Below are 21,545 nucleotides of genomic sequence, written 5' to 3'. Positions count from 1 at the left end.
TCAGGGGCATGCCACTCACCTGCCAGGACACCATGGCAAAACCATGACTGGGGACAAAGGAGAGAAATGCAACAGACACGCACATACCATACCCGTTAACCATCCGGTTACATTGGGATGTGCACGATAAAGTAAACATATTAGAGGAAGTGGATTCTGGCACACAGCTTTTGGCTACATCACTGAATAATTTTCAGTAATGAAAATGTCTAAACGATGCAAATGCGTTGTAGAAATAGCAGCGCATAAATTGATGCATTTAAATAATGCTCAGTATCGTTGATAGCTGTATTTGATTTAAAAAACAAACAAACTTTATTACACATTTAAAGCAGAATTGCAGAGACCTAAAAAACAACAGAATTGATTCTCTGTAAATCTTTGTAAAACAACCGAGCTCGAGATTTTGACTTTGGCCTGTGGAAAATTTTGCAATTTTCTTCCTTCATCAAATAAAAAAAGTTGGCAAAACAACAAACTAAAGTATAATTGTAGGAATGTCACCGGCGATTTTTTCACTCGTCAGCAAACAAGATAATTTTGCCTGCCCTCTTTATTATTATTTTTTGGGGGTTAACTATAGGTTGGTTTGATTTACTCCGAAGCATTCGCCGTCTGTCGAGTCATCTTGTGAGTGTGGATTTAACCTGGAGGCTGTGGAGGGCGTGCCGCCGGGGGGTCCTTCGCTACAAATCAAACGACACCCACAAGAGCGCTCGGCTGTGTGGGCGTTTCCGAGCGAGTCCTCGCAGTTTCCTTCGCCCTCATTGGTTACCAACAAATGGGGTTCGTGTGAACCGGGAAGAGGAGGGGGGCTGTGGTCGGCCCCACCACGACCTAAACAGCACCAGAGGGGGAGAGGAGAGCCAAAGCATAACCCACTGAGGCAGCAACAGCGTCGCAGACCCCTCTCCGCCTACATGGGCTCGACGGCTAGCTAGTTTAGCATCGTCCGACTACGCCGCTCCGCCTCTCCTGTTGCCGGGGATCCCGGCTTGTTACCGCCGCGTTTCCCTCTCCGTCCACCGCCAGCGCTGCCTCCCCTTACCGGCTTCAAAATGATGAAGTTTAGATTTCGTCGGCAGGGTACTGACCCACAGAGAGAGAAGATAAAACAGGAGCTATTTGCCTTCAACAAGGTAAAGTAACGGAACGCAGCGAGCGGACTCTTCTTCTTCTTCTTCTCCAAACTATCTCATTAACGGGGCTGCTTTAATTAGAACACTCTGTGGTAATTAGCGCGGTGATGTTCTGCTTTTCCTCCGCCTGCTTCCAGCTAAACTAACTGCTGCAGCACCCAGTTTCACCGCTTTGCTGATGAGCGATTTCACAGTATATTAATTGGTTCTCATAGAAATGAGCCCCCCCCGTTTAAGAGGAACCACGCAGGCACCCCCCCCCCCCCCCCTCCCAAAAAAAAGAAAGAAGAAAGGTGCTTGTGCAGACCCGTGGGTGCTGGTATTAAGCGCCAGCAACAGATGAAGCCACTGATTGCGACCAATATTTAATTTAATGTCGATCAATAAATGCCTGCCACGATGGTGATACTTGTCAGGACTCAAATCCTCTTGGACTTCCGTTGATATGAAGCATGTTGGGTGGTAATCCTCAGAATTTGGGATTATTGGATGACCATCTTGTTGACACACTTTACTGATGGTATTTATATGGATCTAGATTGAGCTCCCCCATGGCCTTGAACCAGTCCAGGGGGGCCACCGGTCATAAAAGAGGACCAAGAGCTGATTTTTGGCTCATTTAAGCCCCGCGTCTGTTTCAAAATGGAGAAACTACCAGGCCGTAGTTGATAACCATACAGGTTAACTGGGGTCTTATAAATACTTGAACCTGGCAAAAGAAACCTTGTTCAAATCTTTATTTTTTTTTTTACTGTTGTTTATACATGCATGCATTCTGCGCCGTGTTTTATTATAGGGTCATTTCAGTTTCATGTCATAGCAGAAAGAAATGAGTGACAGCGGTAGCAGCGCTGGTTGGTAGATGCCAACAAAACAAGATGGCGAGGGCTGTTCAGGGAATTGACATGGAAAAAAAAAGGCCTGACTTTGGTTTGAATGATCTGTAATCAACCCCCCACACATCCAAACAATAAGTTATCAATCGGAACAGCAGTAAGTTAAGTGTGATTCCCTCTTAGCTGTGCTAGTTTGGTTTTGTATGTATGACTCAAATGAAATGGAATATTTTTGACTCTAAAGGGGGAAAAACCCTCCCTGAGCAAAATGTTTAAGTGTTAATGCAGGTATAGGTTTGGGGATGAAAGGACTCATGGATTCCTTCAAGTCTTGTTCTAGACATTGCCAGAACCCAGACATAATTTACAAATATCCCATAAAGGTGGGAAATCTTTTAAGCGTTGTATGTGGAAAAGTCTTTGTATTGTAAAAATTGACTCTTTGACTGAAACCGTGCGACAGAAATGTGACGGGTGTGTATAAACGCTACTGGCAGTAGCACTTTTGAACGTGTCTTGCGCACGTTGAAGCACTCGTGCACCACGATCAAGGTCAACGAAGCATTTTGTTGCGAAATTGCGCGGCCTTGTTGAAGGTGTGACAACGGCTGCTGCTGCCGTCGCTGAGGTGGTCTCACTGCAAATGTCTTTCAGGACTCCTTGATTAGATGGTTGACAAACCTTTACCCCCCCTCACACACACACATGCATACAGACGGAGCCTTTAAAGTCGACGTCCACCGGGTCTTTTTTTCCTCTGTAGATTTAAATATTTTCCCAGCTGTCTCACCGTCTCCTGATACAGACAGAGACTTTAATTCCATTTATTAAAGCCTTAAATTCTGCTGCTGCTGATAGTTTTCTAAGAATATTCCTCTAGCGTCATTAAAGCGGTCCTTCTCTTCTGCTCCCTAAAAGCTCTGGATGGATTTACACGCCGAGCAGAGCTTTAAGGAAATGAGCGGACTTATCAGAGCTGTGGTGAGTCCTTTTCTGGTGTCGTCTGTTAATCTTTCTGTCTGTCTCGCTCATTGTCCCAGACGGTGGAGCATGGATTCCCTCACCAGCCCAGTGCTTTGGCCTTTGACCCCAAACTGCAACTTATGGCCATCGGGACAAAGTCGGGAGCCATCAAAGTGTATCCTTTTTTCAAAATCATCACCGCGTTCTTGCACGGGTCCCCCAAAACCTCAAAGACAAGTAAGTGTTAAAATCCACCAGTTCAATGTGTGCAGCAGCTGCAAGAGCAGAAAGTCTTTACTTCCTGTTTTGTGAGACCTTTTGGTGTGGTGCTTTTGTTGCTCTGTACATCAGCTCTGCAGCTGCATTGTTGTCTTGCTCTATTGGGAGCTGAGCCTTTTGCACGTCTGTTCTATTCTCTTTGAAAGGTTTTGTTCTTCATTACGAGGGTTCGTTTCTCGGCCAGGTGCTGCCGCTTCTTAAAACGGCCGTCATTTAATAACAAGGCTCCTGCTGATGTATGCGTTTAGAGCAATTTATGCCAGGCGTATAGTTCTTACTGATGGTTTTCTTTCTCTCGTGATGATGCTGCACTCCACGGACGTCAGGGAAATCTCCATCATATGTATCCGCAGCAAAACTGTCTGTATAACGTTGCTCGGCGAGCACGGCACGCTGCTGTTTCAGCCGTCTCTCGAAGTTGCAGCATCTGCACCACAGAGCGAAGGAGTGAACAACCTGACAGTAGTGCTTTAGAGAAAGGTGATGCTGCGTGTGCGAGTCAACTTTGCACACAAAGGTCTGATTTCTATTCTTTTTTTGGCCTTTGTTAGAAGTTTTAAAGGGAATTATTAAAGCCGCTGTCACATGCATCAAGATTCGTTGACTGATTTTTGGATCCTGAGTGAACCAATATCTGCTCGATGCCCCTGATATTTCTGAGCTTTGACCCTCTGTGAAAGTCCCACTGGAAGCGGTTTTAATCTAGACTGTAGATTAAAACCGCTTCCAGTGGGACTCTACATTCTACAGATAAAACAGGTATTATTCTTTCATTGGACTTATACCATACGATCCTTTTAAAGCTTGCAGGTTACAGGCAGCCTGAGACAAAACTATTGCAGAGCGAGATGACACTGGCTGAACAAAGCTGTGCTGGAAATGAAAGCTGGCCTCTTCACAGCAAAACCATAATTTGGGTTCGAGCATCAGTTGTGTCAAAGCTCCCGGCAGCTCAGCGGCTTTTGCCTTTTTGTGTGACACTGACATGTTAATGCACAGTCCCGTCTCTCCTGTCACGATACGGGCGAAGATTCTTCACTGCCCTGATATAACTTGCTGTTGTTGCAGGTCGTTTTTGGAAAATGAGCCTGTTTTTAAGCGTAAGATGCTCGCTTGCCTTTGCAGCAATGCTGCTTTTGCATGATTGGAATTGGCAGCAGAAGCAGAAGTAGGACTCAGAAAAGTAAACAGTCCCGTGTCTGAGTCTGAGCCTGTGTCGGTAATGACTGTTTATGGCTGCTTCGTCTGTACGTGCACATTTATCAGCGCGCGATGGGAGGCCGGCCGCGGCTCCGCGCTGATGCATCAGACTGGAGAATCGAGTCTTTGAGCTGCAGCTCTCGGGGAGAGCGACTGGCGGTGCCAGGCACTTGCACCTCAGAGTGAGAAGGCTGGATGGAAGGAGAAACGGAGGGAGGGGGGGGGGGGAATGAAGATAAAGCAAGGCGTCAAGGATAAGGGTGTGTGAAAGAAATGGAAAAGTAGAGGAAAATCACTCTGCTGGGCCATACCTGCTGTTAGCGAGGTGGCCGATAGCAAAAACTCGGGCTAGTTTTTCCTGCTGTTTAACCTGATTCCAGCTGTTGTTGTTGGAATTTCATTGGAAAGCAGGACACGCGTTGATATAACAAGAGTTCAGGCAACGAAGCAGTGTAGTATTTAGACTGATGAATACGTGTGTCAGATTCTGATGGATACATTCCTTGGGCAAACTCCTGGTTTCTGCTGATGAAGTCAGGAGACGTTACTGATTCATGCACGTCACAGCAGCGTCGTCCATCTTGGGGATCAAGGACAACAAACACAGCAGAAAAATAAAAAAAAATCAGGTTTTGTCTGATTCTGATCTTTTCAACTAATGCATTTAATGGAACGTAGCCCAGCGCGGTATTAGCCAATCTTTTGAAAAAGAAAGAGCATTAGGATAAGTAATCAGAGTTGATTTACTCGGCGTTTGACAGGAAAATTGCCAAATTTGTTGATGGCATTTCCACATTGTTTAGATTTCTTTGTCCTTCTGCAAACTATTGCTCGTGTTTCTCACTTGATCTGTCCCATTTCTCCTTCCCCTCTCTTTCTTTCTCGCTCCGTGTTTATAAAGGGAGAGTCGTATTACGCCCTTAGAGTTTCTCAATCAACCGCAGATTGGGGCTCAGAGAGGGAAGGGGACAATGTGCTGTGTGGGATTTTCTTTCTGTGTATGTTGAGAGAGTTCATGTGTGGGGGTGGTGGGGTAATTCTTGAGGAGTCTGTCTCCTGTCCAAGAATGCATGTTGGCCTGCCCTGGGTTAACCCTCCCTGCATGTGTGTGTGTTTGCAGATGGTGTGAGTAAGAGCCTTGTTGCAGAGCCCTGTCTCAATAAAGGAAGCTTTTGAATGGGTTTCCAAGACAACCAGCACAGTTGCTCAGGATGAGATGTGCTCGCAGACAGGAGAGAATTAAAAGTCTGCAGCTCGTTGGTTTAAAAAATGCACCAGAAACAGGCGCAAATGTCAGGAAGCAGCGCGTGTGAGGCACCTGTTGGGGAGTCTCCTGTGGGGATCAAACCAACGTACGTGCTGAATCACACTGAGCCTGAAGTTTGGATATCAATGATGCTGCAACCGAGGGACGAGCTAATATTGACACAGGGCAGATCTGGCGTCTTTGTCATGCCAGGCCACATCAGCTCTGACCAGGTGACCCACCTTGTTTGCTGACGTGACACTGCACTTAAGCCTGTCCTGCACTTTGCTTAGTCATTGTGGATGACGTGCAATATTTAAACCCAAAACAACAGATGGTTGTTTTTTCTCTTCTCTGCACTGCCATGACATCTGCACCCTGATTGCAAAATGTGGAGAAATTTCAAATTGTTTATGCATCCATGAAATCCACATTGTTTTGGAGTTTGTGGTTAAAGAGTCATTTCTCCCTTTGCCTGTTTGTGGGAGAAGAGTTCCTTTTAACTGTCTCACCACTACTTTACTGGCTGTTTTATTGCCAGATTCTCTCTTAACAAGTCAGCTTTATTCTCAGCTGCCAGGACTGGGGACAAACACGATATGCTCTTTTTCTTTTTGTGTGGAATGGATCGATCCGTTTGAGGTACATTTCGAATCAACCTTGAACAATCCTCCCACCTCCCACCGTTACCTCTTCATCAAGCACACATTCTGTTCTCTCAGTTGTCTCACGGTCATAAATGGAACATCAAATTGTCTTCAGCTGTAGTTTCATCACACTTTTTGAGTTTTTATCGCTTGTTCCCCAAACTGTAACTTTTGTCTGAAACATGTTTCATCTGTTATCTTTGGCTCATTCAACCCCCGTTAATCTGTCCCGTTCTGTGCCCCCCCCCACCCCTCACCCCTCAGTTACGTTTGATGAAGAGACTCACTGTGTTGGTACCAAGTGGGAACAATGCGTGAGCAACTACTCAATTGTTAAAGTGCTTTTATTGACTTTAAATGAACTGTAATCTGGATCACAGAAACAGATTTGAACACAGAAGTCAAGCGCCGGGACAAGTGAGCGTGTGGTCAGAGGAAGGGCGACTACACATACAAACCAGTGGAAAGCCCAACTTTGTGGGCGCTGTCGCTGGTTTGATCGCTGTTATGTTAAGTGTGTCTGTGGAGTGTGCGCACCCTGATGGAGCGGGGAAGAGGTGGGAGGTGAATCTCGTTGGTTTAGAGGATGCAAATGAGACGGAATTGTTTTTCTAGCGGGTGGGTGGAGTTGTTTGGCTTGTCTTGCTCTCCACTGGCTTCTGCCAGAGGTCGGAGGCCCAGCAGCCTATGGGTGTGATGCAGCGCATGTTCAGGGAACGAAAAAGCCATGCAGCCAAAACCAATTTGTTTCACTCAGAAAGTTTTCTTTTTAAAAACAAGTCCTTTCTGCATCTGTGGTTAACTGCTACATCTCCCCCCTCGAATCTGGTCACCCCTCCTTCCTGTCTGTGCATATCCTCTGTTGCATTAGTGTGTGTCCGAGGGTGTGCGGGCTGTTGCCTGTGTGTCCGCATGGAGGACAATACCTTCTGTTTGTCTGTATTCAGACCGTGAAATCGCTTTATCCCTGCTAACGCTGTCTCTCTGCATCACCAGGCAATTGTGTGTGTGTGTGTGTGTGTGTGTGTGTGAGTGTGTGTGTGTGTGTGTGTGGGAGAGGGAGAGAAGAAGATAGCGAGTCAATGATTATAAGTCTGTGCAGGCCTCCATTGTCTGCATTCAAAATTCCCTTTGAGCAATGCATTCTATGTGCTGCTCCATGCACAATAATGGGGCTGATGATTGGTTTCCCTCCCTTGATGAGCACATTTAGACACAGTCAGCATTCAACAGGCTGTTTGAAGTTTCCGAGCCCCGTTTGTTAAGCTCTCTGCAACCTGTGTAACGCTCGAAATCACGTTACAGCAGTAGACGGGAACATTTGGAAAATTTGATCTACTTGCTGATTCAACATTCCTTCTTGCAATAGAATCTTACCAGTGTCTTTAACAATTTTACTTTTAATTGCGACAATCTGTCACATGTATTATTTTATTTTAGCTTTCCTCTAATGCTGGTTAGCACAGCAGCTAAAATGTGACATCTACTGTATTGTAATCCAGTGCCCCTCCACCACACTCCTCTAATGAGGTTACTACAATAGAGACCGGTCTACAGCTGTCTCCCCTCTGGTGACGTCAGCTTTGGGAATCCCTCCACCAGCTGTCCTTTGAAGTCAGCACGACCAGGAAGCGTTTGGGTGCCCTGCCCAGCTTCAGTTTTCAGTGGGATGCAGTCAAGGCCTCCATCCTGCAACAGTTGTTTTTCCGCCTGTCAGTTAACTGCATTTGAAGGTATGACGAGGTTTGAAACTGGAGAGGGGAGGGTCAGGGTAGGGGGTCTGCATACCAGTCAAGTGTAAAGCCTCTGACATGGTCGCTAACATGCGTGGCTGTTTTTCTCCCCATGCCCCGGCAGCTTATTCTGCTCAGGCATCTTAGATTTGTGTGGAGTCACGGCGATTAAGATGAGGTCATTATTTCTTACCTGGGGCGCACACAAACCACTTATAAGCATGAAATGAGTTCTTCACCGTGAAAAGTTGGACGGGTTGTGTCTTAAGATGGAGAGAAACTGGAAAGCAAAGGCGTCGCGGCTGCCAAAATGAGTTTGGCGCATAAACCCGTGCTGCCCTAATTTTTACAGCTTATTTTTGGAAACGATTTCCAAATTTCCTTCTATTTCTTTTGCTGTGTGCAGTTACTTTCCTCTCTTGCCTCTCTGTTTGTCTGAACTGTTGGTTCATGAACCCTGAGCCAATGTTCACCTCACACCTCCAATACTGTGGCGAATTCAGCCCAGAGTCTGGAAGTGACACCCCTGAAAGAAGGCGAGTATAAAACCCAGCATGGCATGTTTGGGGATTTATAGATGGAAATGAGACAGAAGGGGATGGAGGAAGAAGGGGGCAGGTATGGTTATCTGAGCTTGGGAATCAAAGAAGAACGCTGAGGAGCTTTGCCAAGAACCACAGGAGGGAACAGAGCCAAGAAACGACTGGGCTGAAGAATGCTTGGTATCGAGTCCATAGGATCTCCTCAACGAAGACGGGCGGGTTCAGCAGATGGGGAAAGGTGGTCAGAGCCAATAAACAAGGCTGTGAAAAACAGTGGAAAGTGGAGAAATTGGTCTCCTGCTGCTTTCTTGGAGGGAAAAAAACAGGAGTTGAGAGTGGTTATATAGAGGAAGTAACAAAGGTAAAGATGCACATTTGAAAGTAGTTTTTCATATGATTTGATGCGCAAATGGGAGGATATTTAATCCGTCTACTTAGAGGATTTATCTCTATTCAGCCCAAATAAACCCATATGATATAAAACAGCTTGTGACAGACATACAGAGAGAGACACACACACACACACTCTCTCTCTCCAGTAAATTTCAGCATTTTTATTCCACATTCCAACTAGCTTACGTAACCAGTCTGCTTAACTGTCTCGTGTGTGCCGGTTTTTGTAGCTGCCAGCTTGTGTTTATGCTCATTTATAGTTTGGACCAGTACAACCTACTGGTGTCTGAGGCGTCGCAGTTCTCGGCGGTGGCTTTTATTTTATCAGCTCAGCCTCATTTACTGGACTAACAAAGGCAGAACTCTGTTAAGATTGCTGGTGATCACACACACACACACACACACACACACACACACACACACACAGTGGTGGTTTTGGCTATCTGCATCATCTGGTGTTGGTAATTGCTGTGAGCTCTGAGCTTTGGTGGGATGCACTAATTTCTGCTCTACTTTTACAGCTCATCTGTCTTTTTCTTCAGCTTTTACAGCCCAGAACAACCAGTTTAAGTCATCTTGTGCTCTGTGCGACCCAGGAGTTTCGTGAAAGCAAAACTGCTCTGAGATCATTTCAGTCTGGCTTCTTTTTAGTGTGTCCTGATCTCTGTTCAGTTTGTGTCCCAATAGCGGCCTTTTATGTTGTATTTGAATCTCAACGGGCACATCAACACCAGTGTGTGCTCATATGTGAAACATTCATGTGGGAGAGTAAGGGGATCATGGAATCTATGTTTCTTTGATAAACATTGGTGGTTAAATCCCCTGTGTTGTGAGTTTCCTTAACTGGACTCCTGCAGCTATGGGGTGCCTGGAGTGGAGTTTACAGGCCTGCACAAAGACACCACTGCTGTCACACAGATCCACTTCCTGCCTGGACAGGTAAGCTCCACGTTGGCTGATGTTTAAAAAAAATGGCGGAGAACCAAGCTGATGCTCATCCTGTGCGATGCTGGAAAGGGCCGCTTGCTGTCACTACTGGATGACAACACGATTCATCTGTGGGAGCTGGTAGCAGGCGCCCCCCGAGAGGTGGGAGGTGAAAAGCGAGACAGTGGAGTCTGTCTGCAGGAAGTGAGCAGCTACACCCTCCCTGGAAGGCCGGGCATTGAGAGCTGCAGGTAAAGCAGGGCTCTTTGAACATGTCCTCTACTTTACTCAGACTCGCCGACATCAGTAAAGCTTCTTATCCTTCTATTCTTTGTTCTGGCAGGTTGGAATTAGTGATGATATTGCTGTAATCACACTTTGTTTGCCCTCTCAGTGCCACGCGGGTGACTGTCCTCCACTTACTGAGATCATGTGACCTGCTCTGCATTGGAACAGAGGGAGGCGGAGTGTATTTTCTAGAATTGCCTCTTCTCTCTCTGAAAGATGGCGACACACTCCTCCAGGATCAGGTCGTGCAGAGGTGAGACCCTCCTGGAAATGACTGAATAAACTGTACTTAACTTGATGCTTACAACTCTGACCATAATTGGGTCTTCAATGTCAGCTCTTGATGGCATTAAACACTTGAGTTTGGTCCACTCACAGCTCCAATCCCATTAAAGACGATCAAAGGCACGAAGAGACATCATTGACATGAATGAAGATGGTTTATGAATGAGAAAATTGAAAGAGTTTTGTGTGAAAAGTACAGCAAATGCAACTTTTATGAAACAACCTTTTTTACCGCCTTTCTTATTTTATTTAGATTTTAAACAGTTTAGTAGTGCCTGTGTGGATAAATTGTATACATCAGCTGGGTGGGGTGTTGCACAGGTATTTTATGTTTTTTAATACAGCCTCCCTGCCTGCAGTATTACAGAGCCACCAATGTGCTGCTTCTTTATTCCCTCTTTGATAACCAAAGCCCTTTATTAACTTGGCTTGTTTAAGGAAGTGTGCAGTACTGTGGCCTAGCAAGCACCCTGATAAGGTTTGTGTGTACGGTATGTGTGCAAAGGATGGAAGTTTTTAGACACTGATGCTTTGTATCGGCTGCCAAAACACAGAGTTCCGGTTGGGGAGGCATTTCAGATGAATCTCACACACACACACACACACACACACACACACACACACACACACACAGAGGCTCATCATCAGGACTCTGTAGCAGGATGCTGGATTCCCTAAAAATACTCATGACAGACACAATGGAATGCTTTGTTGGGAATGTTTCTGCCCCCTGTGCTTCCGGAGAGGATCTTCCTCAGTAACTGCTACCAACGCAGTCAGAATTGTGTGTGTGTGTGTGTGTGTGTGTGTATGGCCGACTTTCTGTTTATCACTAATCTTTTGCTGCACCATCAGTAGCAGGGAGCCTTCTCCTCCCACTGTATAAGTCTTTTCTGTATTCTCTCCTTCTAGTCCTCATTTCCCGTCTTCACCCCTTTCCACAATTAGGGAATCCTCTCCATCTCCAGGGTGTGTCCTGCTCTACATTCCTAGAGATTCCTCTGCTCCCTTAGAGGATTGTTGTAGTCAGGGGTGATGCTGATTTCACCGCAGGCCAAATACAGGCTGAAGAATATTATTTTAGTTTGTTCTGGTGTCTAAGTTGCAGTCTGTATTTTAGATATCTTAGCTATATTTTCAGATCTATTTGCACCTTTAGGAAACTTATAGTAAGGGAGATTGGTGAGATCCCCAAGAACTAGTGGTCAAATCTAATGTTGAAGACTATATTCAAGATCATCCTGCTTTTGTGGTCTGTTAAAAGGCAGATTCCTTTGCCTCCTAAATTCACACCTTTTTATATGGAGACATGTAACTTATTGCATGTTAGTTTGAAAATGTGCTGCAGATGTTGGCTAAAAAGACGATGATTTCTGTTCTGCTAGCCTGCCAGATGATTACAGATGTGGGAAATCCCTGGGGCCAGTGGAATCTATTCAGGAACACCCGCAGCAGCCAGGGAAAATTCTGATCGGCTATAGCCGCGGCCTGGTGATCCTGTGGGCTCCGAGCACTCGCCAAGCTGAGCAGCTCTTCCTGGGCAAGCAGGTAGCCATTTTATATTGTTTGATATGCCAAAATATTTTAATATTACAAAAGTTTATTTTTTTTTAATAAAGCTTGTCTACAAGCTACTCTTCTTTCACTCTTTCTGTCTGTCTCTGTGTAGCAGCTGGAGAGTCTGGTGTGGGAACGCTCTGGAAACCTGTTTGTGAGTTCCCATAATGACGGAGGCTACTGTGTATGGACGGTTACCAGTGGAAACGGCTGTAGTGCCCAGCCATCTACAACCATCCCATATGGTGAGAAATGCAAACACGCACGTCTGTATCAAAGTTTTTCTCTAGCTAATGCTCGCTCAGCGCACCAGGACGACTGATAAAGTCAGATTTATAGATTTATTTGCTTTGTTTTTGCTGATTTGGTCAAAAATGTTTGGTGCCCTTGAGACTATGTCCTCGTCATCTGTGTCCTAAGACCTGCTTTCAAAATCCTGATCTGGTCTGCACCACATGTGACCACATTTCTTTTGTCAAAGGGATCATAAATTATTAGGGTTAAGTAATCATTCCATTTCTTTCAGCCTTTGGCTGTTTCTCTCTGCCTCCAACTGTCCTTTGCCCTTTCTGTGTGTCCGCCTGTCTCTGGTGTTTGTTAAATTGGACTATGTTAATATTAACTTAGCTTAATGTCAACACGTGCTTCACCTTTGCACCCATGTCTGTTGCCGTCATCCCTCATCTTAGTGTGCTGCCTTTTGTCCAAAAACCTTTCTCATCATGGTGGCGGACAGCTGCAAGCATGAAGATCCCAGTCCTTCTATTATGAGGACACATGCTTAGAAGTCGAACCAGCTTCTTGCACAATTGCAACATCTAGTTGTCACTTTTGAAACTAAAGTGCAACCTCATTATGCAAACACAAATAGCTTTGAGGCAAGTTGAACAAGTGGCCCGAAAGTGGAAAAGCAGCATAAATTATCCATGAAATCGACCTGTTATTACTGTGAGAATGAGTTAAATGGTGTAGATTACAGCTAATGGAGCCAAAGCTTTGAGTCTCATAATCATGTTTTCTCCTTCTTTTGCTTCCCTTGGCACAAACGCTTTCTGGAGGCTTTTAATGGCTTTAGTCTGACCACAGTCCCTGATGTTTTGTGGTTATTTATCACAGGTCCATTTCCCTGTAAGGCCATCAATAAGATTCTGTGGCGGACCACACAGACGGGGTGAGTGGGTTAACTTTCCTACGGAATGTTTGAGTCCCAGTGACAATAAAACTTCTGTCTGATTTCATCACATCTCTCATCAGTGTTTGTCTTTTCCATTTCATTATGTTAATATATTTAAGCTATAGAGCTGCAGAAACACTGGGAACCAAAGTGAATAACAGCTCTGTGTTTTGTTCCAGTTCTCCTGTGTTGTTATATAGCGGAGGCATGCCAAGAGCCAGTTACGGTGACCGCCACTGTCTAACAGTGCAGCAGGACAAGACCCACGTCACTCTCGACTTCACATCTCGGGTCATCGACTTCTTCACTGTTCACAACATAGAGCAGGAGAAAGGTGAGAAGCTTGATGCAAGCTTATGGATTTCTTACTGTGGAATGAATTTCATTCCCTTTTCTCCTGTCTTCTTCAGAGTTTGATGAGGCGTCTGCGTTGGTGGTGTTATTGGAAGAGGAGCTTGTTGTGATCGACCTCCAGACCCCCGGGTGGCCCACTCTGCCCACCCCCTACCTTGCCCCTCTTCACTCCTCGGCCATTACCTGCTCCTTCCACATCTCCAGTGTCCCTCCCAAACTCTGGGAGAGACTGGTGAATGCTGGCAAGGCCCAACAGGGTCACCAGCAAACACACAGGGTGAGGAGCACACATGGAGGATGCTACTGCACAGGCGGGCTGCTCTCTGGATACAAAAAAAATCACAGAACCCTAAATGGATTAGAGCCAACACCCCGACTGCTTAAATGTAGTGTCATATCCAGATTTGTCTCTGACATGATTGACTTCACAATCCTGTGAAATATTTTATTTCCAATTAGTCACGCTGATGCAGTAAACTACCAACAGGATGGCAGCTAAAACAAGTTTCTAGAGCGACCGTCAGTGTGTCCCCCAGATGCAGACTGTTCATTTGATTGATTAATGGATAAAAAAAATGATTCAAATCTCCCTTGCTGCCTTTTACTGAATAACTTTTCGCCCTCTTGGTTTGTGCAGACTTGGCCCATATGTGGAGGGAAAAACCTGGCGCCTCCCTCCAAACAGCACGAGCTCCTCTTGACAGGGTACGTGCACGCTCACAACGCACATCCCTAGTACAGGAACACACAGACTGTGACCTCAGTGCAGGTGGATCTAGTTTTCATTCCACAAATATGGCAAACATCTGCCGCTCTCTAGCAAGAGTCGGATGCCTAAAAGCCAATCGAAGATGTTTTTTTGATTTTCATTTCCGAATAGAACCAGGTGGAAATCATCACCCTGGTTCTGCTGGTGTCCTGAAATTCCTTCATATCTGACAGCAATAAAGGGATCGTGGGAGTTAACAAGTAACAGTTATATGAAGTATTTAAATATGCTATGAAACAAAGTGATTATTGCCTAAAACAAACAGGGAAGTTATTTGGATATTGTTTTGTATGGGATGGCTTCATGAATTCTTGGGCAGAAATGATTCGATTATCATGGATTTCTGTGTCGTCTTTATTTTATTTAAATTTGCAGACACGAGGACGGCACCGTGCGTTTCTGGGATGCATCGGGTGTTGCCCTTACTCCTATCTACAAACTCAGCACAGCTAATGTATTCCATACCGACTGTGACCCCTGCGACGACCCCCCCGACCCAAGTGACGATCCTGACATGCAGCAGGAAGAGGAGTGGCCTCCATTCAGAAAGGCGAGTTCTGAGCAAGAGGAAAATATGTGTATAATCACCTTTGGCTACGTTTGAACCAAAATGGGCTGCCTGCAGCTGTTGGCAGAGGACGGCGGCCAAGTCGCTGCACTGTCAACGTCCTTCTGGACGTGTTTGATCCACAATGCCGATAGGAATAGAATCGGATTGAATGCTGTGCCTCTCTGCCCCCGTGGAGAGGAGGCCCATGATCATATTTTACCAGCTGTGGGAATAAAAACAATCTAGAGTCAGCCAGTCGGTCCTTTAACGGTACATCTGTGGCCTAATTTTCTCATCTGGTTATTTTCAAGTATCGTGTTTTGAGACGGGCACACCCCTCTGTTCCTGCTTGACCCTGAAGGACCCACAGTATGATTCTGATTTACAGGCCTGTTTTCTGCAAAGAATTACATTTTAAATGAAGTGCTTTAGTATCAAGGGAGTCTGTCAGGCTCTTGTAAATCGCTGACAGGAAGATGAGTCACAAAGCAAAAGCCTTGGAAGGATATTGAACTCGGCTGGATGACAATGAGGAACTTAGTTGAATTATGGATAACACATACTGTACTTGGGCAAAGACAAATGATATCAAATGTGATTACAGCTGCCTTTTGCTGGTTTTCTTCCCGTCTCTGCGTTTGCATACTTCCCTCACCTACTCTCACATCTCCGGTGGCAACAGAGCTGCACTTTTAGGAATGTGGCCCTCATGATGAAGTGGGATGAAGAGCCTTTCCCTTTTTTTCCCCTCACTAATGAAAACCAGACCCATCAGCCCACTTTCTCACTGCATGTATGTGAATTTACCATCTTGTTTTGCCAAGACACAAGTCCCACGTGATAAGGCTTTCTAATTAAATACCTACTGTGTGTGTGACTGATTAATGCACATGTTTTACTGAAGGGAGAAAGCGCTACTGTCCTGGTTTCAACCACGAACTAGCGAAAGAGATGCTCACATAAGCACAATTTAACAGTGGTCTCCCCAATTAAATCCCAAACCTTTAGAAGAAACACTTGCAGTGATGTGTTTTAATGTTTGTTTTCCAGCGTAACACCACTTTGTGTGTGTTTCTGCATAGGTGGGCTGTTTTGATCCATACAGCGATGATCCCAGACTGGGCATCCAGAAGATCAGCCTTTGCAAATACAGCAACAAGCTAGTGGTAGCTGGGACCGCCGGACAGGTAAAGGTGTTCACGCCCTCAAGCCCTTTGTGTCAGGTTTTCCTCATGCCCTGACATGAAAACAAGTTCTTAAATGCGTCCAGGTGATAGTTCTGGGTTTGAATGAGGAGCGCTCCGACCACTCTGTGGAGGTGTCGGTGGTCGACCTGCTGCAGGACCGGGAGGGCTTCACCTGGAAGGGCCATGACAGACTGGAGCCCCGCCTGAAGCCCGCCCCGTTTCCTCCAGGCTTCCAGCCACAGGCGCTGGTGCAGTGCCTGCCCCCGGCATCGGTTACAGCCGTCGCCTTGCACGCCGAGTGGAACCTGATCTCCTTCGGGACGAGTCACGGATTTGGCCTGTTTGACTACCATAAACGAAATGCTGTTTTGGCCAGGTTGTTAACTTAAGCTCATTTTTTGTGCATGTGTACAAATCAAAGTGGAATGTATTGGATTTTATTGAATTTATTAGGTTCAACAAAACAGATACATCATGTTGTTGTGCTCTCATTAGGTGTACGCTGCACCCTAATGACTCCCTGGCAATGGAGGGTCCTCTGTCCAGGGTCAAGTCTTTGAAAAAGTCCTTAAGGCAGAGCTTCAGACGCATCCGTAAAAGCAGGGTTTCGGGGAAGAAGCGCACCATTACGACACCCACCAGCAAGGTGAGTGAGGTGTTTCATGCATACGATCTAAATACTCTCGCTTTTGCATGTCTGAATTGTGCTTGTGTCTGTCTTGTGGTTCGGTGCTCAGGTCCAAGAGGCCAATGCTGCCTTAGCGGAACAGGAGGACGTGGCTCCGGTACAGCGAAGGATCGAGCCTCGCTCGGCAGACGATTCCCTGTCCGGCGTCGTCCGATGTCTCTGCTTTGCCGACACCTTTCTGCGTGACGGTGTGCCCCTCCCGTCGCGTCTCTTCTGCTTCAGCCGCTTTGTTCCCTTTTGCTAACAATAACGCTCGTCGCACCCCCAGGTACTCACCACGGGCCCACGTTATGGGCAGGCACCAACTCGGGCAGCGTGTACGCCTACGCGCTGGAGGTGCCCGGCGTGGGTTCTGGGCGGGCTTCTGAGCGCGGGGGAGCAGGCGACGGCAGCGCCTGCGTGGAGGCGCTGCTGGGTAAGGAGATCCAGCTGATGCACAGGGCCCCCGTAGTGTCGATCTGCGTGCTGGACGGTCGGGGGAAGCCTTTGCCCGATCCGTACGAAGCGTCTCAGGACCTCGCCATCGCCCCAGATATGACCAACGCTCACTCTGTCCTCATCGCTTCAGAGGAACAATTGAAGGTCAGGAGGACTTCTTGTGATGGCGGTTAAAGTCCCAACCTGGGTAAAGAAAATGCCTCTAACTGGTAAGATCTCCCCGTAGGTGTTCTCTCTTCCCAAAGTGAGCGCCAAGACTAAATTCAAGCTCACAGCGCACGAAGGGTGTCGGGTGAGGAAGGTGGCCGTGGTTTTGTTCCTCTCCACAGCTCAGGAAGACTACAGTGAACACACACTGGTCTGTCTGACCAACCTGGGGGACCTCCACCTCTTTAATGTGCCTGGCCTTCGACCACAGGCGGGTTTTGAATGAATTTCCCAGGGCTTTTAAAATTCTACTCCCATTAGCCCAGAAGGACGGATTTCCTTGACACCTTCCACCTGTTCCCTCTGCACCCATAGGTGCGCTACAGCTGCATCCGCAAAGAAGATATCAGCGGCATCGCGTCCTGCGTCTTCACTAAAAACGGGCAGGGTGAGGAAACGTGTCCACACTGAATATTTCTAATGTTGCGGCCACGTCCAGATGGAGCATTCAGAGTTTTGCTCTGTGCACACAGGGTTTTACCTGATTTCTCCCTCTGAGTACGAGAGGTTCTCCCTGTCCGCCAAAGTCCTCACGGCGCCGCTGTGCTCCGTTCAGCTGGACCGAGTGTTGGACGCCAGGTAACACATTGCCTTTATTGCATTTCCCTTCAATTTTCCTCAACAAATATCACCTGTGTGAATACAGTGAAGATATGGAGCAGAAGAAGTTGTTCGATTAAACTAATATTGTGTCAATTGCATGTTAATTCAAATGTAAAATATGTCAAATGTGTCCGTTCTTCGGTAACAGTGGAGTAAACGCTCCACTGTGGCTCCTCCTCGTTGCCGTGCAGTATTTTCCAGGCCTGTAGGTGGTCCTGGAAACCACTAAACCCACCGTTCGTAATGCCGTCCCACCAGCTCCAGGCTCTCGGGGGCATTTACAACGAGGAGGCAAAGAAATGCTGTGATAGTTTTACTCTAAATTCCATCCGTGGCCAAAACAAACGCTGTGCTCTCGTGTCTCCTTCAGCGACGGTACGACTCTGCAGGCCAACGGAACCCACAAGAACCAGATGGGCCAGGCTGAGGGTATGTGCACACACACACACACACACACACACACACACACACACACACTCTCCCCCTGCCTTTTGTTCCGCGTCTTCACACTCTTTTCTCTCCGAACCTCTTAAACTGTGAACAGGCCTTGTCAGGGTCCCCCTCTGGTCTCCACGGCAACCATTCAGTACGCCCCAGTTGACTCTCCTCTCCAACACCTTGTTCCCTGTCACAATGTTTGTTGTGGAGACCAAATTAGCGTTTGGTGAACTTTTTCCCTTCTTTCAAAACCTTTGAAAATGCAGAATGAGAACATTTCCACTCCCAAACACAGATTCAGATTAAACAGCAGCTTGTTTGATGTAACACGAGTTGTTATTTTTGCCTGTTATGGATACGGAAAAATTGGAACCCCAAAACAGTTGCGCTGTGGAACCTAAAGTTAGTAAAATGCTCCATAAAGTTGGCAAGTAGCCCATTTACAGAACCCATATTTAAACAGTGTGGTGGTGGTGGGGGGGGGGGGGGGGGGGGGATTCTTTATATGTCTAAAATCATAGACACTCAAAGTCAAACATGTGGAAGATGGATTCATTGAATCATCTAAGCGAGTCATCGATGGGTGTGATAAAGTCTTTGCTTGGGTTTCATCCTCCCTTTGATCTTGAGGGGAAAAGACTGGAAGCTAATTAGATTCCACAGGCTGTCAATCCTTCAGAAGTTAAACAGACGTTGGGACTCTGCCTCTGCAGGGCAATCTGAGGAGGCTCCACACGCCCTGTCCTCTCCAACTGCGGACGCCCCGCTGGACTCCCCCCTCAGTTGTGCTGATCTCACCCTGGACTCCACTGGAGACCTGACGATGGAGGACGTCAGGGATTTCCTAACGTAGGCCTTTATTCCCACGCAGCCTTTGAAAAATCAAGTATAATTAACCTATAATTAACACGTCGCGCGGTCTTCAGGACCGTGGACGAGGTGGAGAACAACCTGAAGAACATTAAAGAGGAGGAAGGACACCCCCCCGGGATCCTCATTAACTGAACAGGTGAGAGACGTAAACACACAAACACGGTTCAGGTGCTGCGCTGCACATTCTTGGCTGAAAGAACACACACACACACACACACACACACACACACACACACACACACACACACACACACACACACACACACACACACACACACATACACACACCTGTTTCTAATGGAGCGGGTCCAGAGCGTGAAAACATCAAAGACTTCTTCAGCAGTAGCTGCATTCCTGCGACAAGACCTCCACTGTTCTCCCTCTTCAAACCCTGCTCTTTATGTATTTATTACATTGATCTGTTTCTTTATGCCACAACATTTATGCTCAAGAATAAAGATCATCAAAGCTGCGTGACGGCACCGTTAGTGGGGACATTCCTATATTGGACGGTTAACGGGTTTGACTGGTTGTTACTTTCTAAATCTGTGACACCTTTTAATCTGCTCCCTTTCCTGGTGATTTATGTTGTCCTGTTTTACCGTTCAGATCTAGTTTAAAGCACTTTTTCCACAGTCCGCAAAGACACATGTGGAGTTTTTCTCTGAAGTTGTGACATTTATGTTTTTTTGCCCCCCCCCTCCTCCTCCTCACGCCTTCCCTACATCCTCACAGTATTACAGTGAGGGGCTCAGGTGGTCTGGATGGATTTGAGTGCTGGACCACGAACATCTCCCATCAGCCCACTGCAGCCCCCCCCCCATCATCAGCACCCTGCACTCTCACAGTCAGCCTGGCACAAACTAGGAAGAAAGTCTAGAACGACCCAGCAGCAGAGACTCTGGGTCCGGCTCCTCCGTCTGGAGGAACATCTACACCCGTAACTAACCTGACGTCGTCTCCCACCGTGCACAAGGTGGCGTCCGCAGGGGCCTCACTGTGACCCCCCACCCATCTACAAACTGGATCCAGCAGCCCCATCTCCTCCTCCGGAGATTCCATGGATACCCACAGGAGAGAGCTGCTGCAGACTTGCCCCTGTTTTTGTATTTCTGTCCACAGTTTTGCGGCGAGTCGGCGCCGGTGTGGCGGAATCCTGTCTGTAGCTCATTCGCCATGGAGCTGGATTCTTCTGCACGTTGCTCATCAGAGAGGAAGAGAGGAGCGCCCACGGGCATGTGGCCGTGCATGGGTGCACACGCGCGCCCAGACCCGAAGACACTTATGAAGGAAGGTACTGACGGGGGTTTAGGTCACAAAGGTCTTATTTTGGCAGGTGTGAGGGGACCAGAAGGGGTGAAGGTGGAACAGTGTATTTAGATCTAGAGCAAATTCTATTTTTGACACTTTTGAGATGCCTTTATATGTGAATACTGCGACGTGACCTGGAGGTGCTATGGCACGATTCTCTCATTGAGTTCATTTACCGGCCTCTTGATCATGATCATACAGATTTATTCCGCTCTTTCTCTTCTAAATAAAATGAGGCTCAATGAACTGAATAAGGGGAGGGATATTAAGGTGATCATGGGTTGATGTTTAAATCATCTGACAATGAAAGAATCCTTCTGATGGGACTCAGGGACGTGTGGTAAGGAAAGCAAAGTCGGCCAGATTGCTCATGTACTGTCACGATGGGAAATAGGGATGAGATGGCTTTGATCGCCGGTGTTTTTAACACTTTTTATTAAAATGTTTTACTGTGTAAAAACAAACAAAACTCTCTAAATATCTATTATTAGGGTTTATAGGGGACAGGTTTATAAGAACAAGCCAAGGTTGGAAGAATAAAAGTATAAAAGGGATGTCAGTCTTATGTCATGTAGCTCAGCCAGTAGAGGTCATGATAATACCATTTTTTTTAAGTGTTTTTTTTTTGGTGCTCTGGTTGACACAGAATTAACTCTTTCTTGCTACGCTGGCACGATTTACCTTTGTTTTTAACGGCAGATGCGATTTTGTTTTTACCACATCGTTTTGTGTTGTGTGTAGACTCTTAATCAGATCATTTAGTTCTTTGGATGATGAAAATTGTGAATGTTAATAAAATGATTTACTCTTCATCATCTCAACTGTCTGTAGTAAATAAGAACCTTTTGACTCGTCTGCGTACTATAAAATCTAAATCCTGTTAATAAAAACGATTCCTTACGTGGATTACTCCCCAAA

General features: G+C 46.5%; 1 protein-coding gene across 2 annotated transcripts; it reads left to right on the top strand.

Moving 5' to 3' along the window:
- Positions 1-789: 789 nt before the first annotated feature.
- llgl1 (LLGL scribble cell polarity complex component 1) lies at positions 790-21,439 on the top strand. Of its 2 annotated transcripts, none has more exons than XM_029835997.1 (24): positions 790-1,139; positions 3,016-3,113; positions 9,836-9,917; positions 9,996-10,156; positions 10,300-10,446; positions 11,864-12,026; positions 12,151-12,280; positions 13,152-13,206; positions 13,389-13,543; positions 13,620-13,840; positions 14,201-14,268; positions 14,708-14,882; positions 15,965-16,069; positions 16,153-16,445; positions 16,565-16,715; positions 16,807-16,945; positions 17,026-17,339; positions 17,422-17,613; positions 17,718-17,790; positions 17,876-17,981; positions 18,376-18,434; positions 19,157-19,292; positions 19,370-19,452; positions 20,052-21,439. In XM_029835997.1, exons 1-23 carry the CDS (start codon positions 1,059-1,061, stop codon positions 19,446-19,448), a joined length of 3,183 nt encoding a protein of 1,060 aa, XP_029691857.1. In that variant the 5' UTR covers positions 790-1,058; the 3' UTR covers positions 19,449-19,452; positions 20,052-21,439. The 2 variants fall into 2 exon arrangements, with proteins under 2 accessions (XP_029691857.1, XP_029691856.1); XM_029835996.1 differs by having other exon boundaries at positions 792-1,139; positions 12,148-12,280.
- The last annotated feature ends 106 nt before the right edge of the window (positions 21,440-21,545 follow it).

The sequence above is a fragment of the Takifugu rubripes genome, chromosome 5, assembly GCF_901000725.2.
Source record: "Takifugu rubripes chromosome 5, fTakRub1.2, whole genome shotgun sequence".
In the NCBI taxonomy this organism is placed as follows: Eukaryota; Metazoa; Chordata; class Actinopteri; order Tetraodontiformes; family Tetraodontidae; genus Takifugu; species Takifugu rubripes.
The sequence above is the reverse complement of the archived record's forward strand: the minus strand, read 5'-3'. Positions and strand labels throughout refer to the sequence as shown.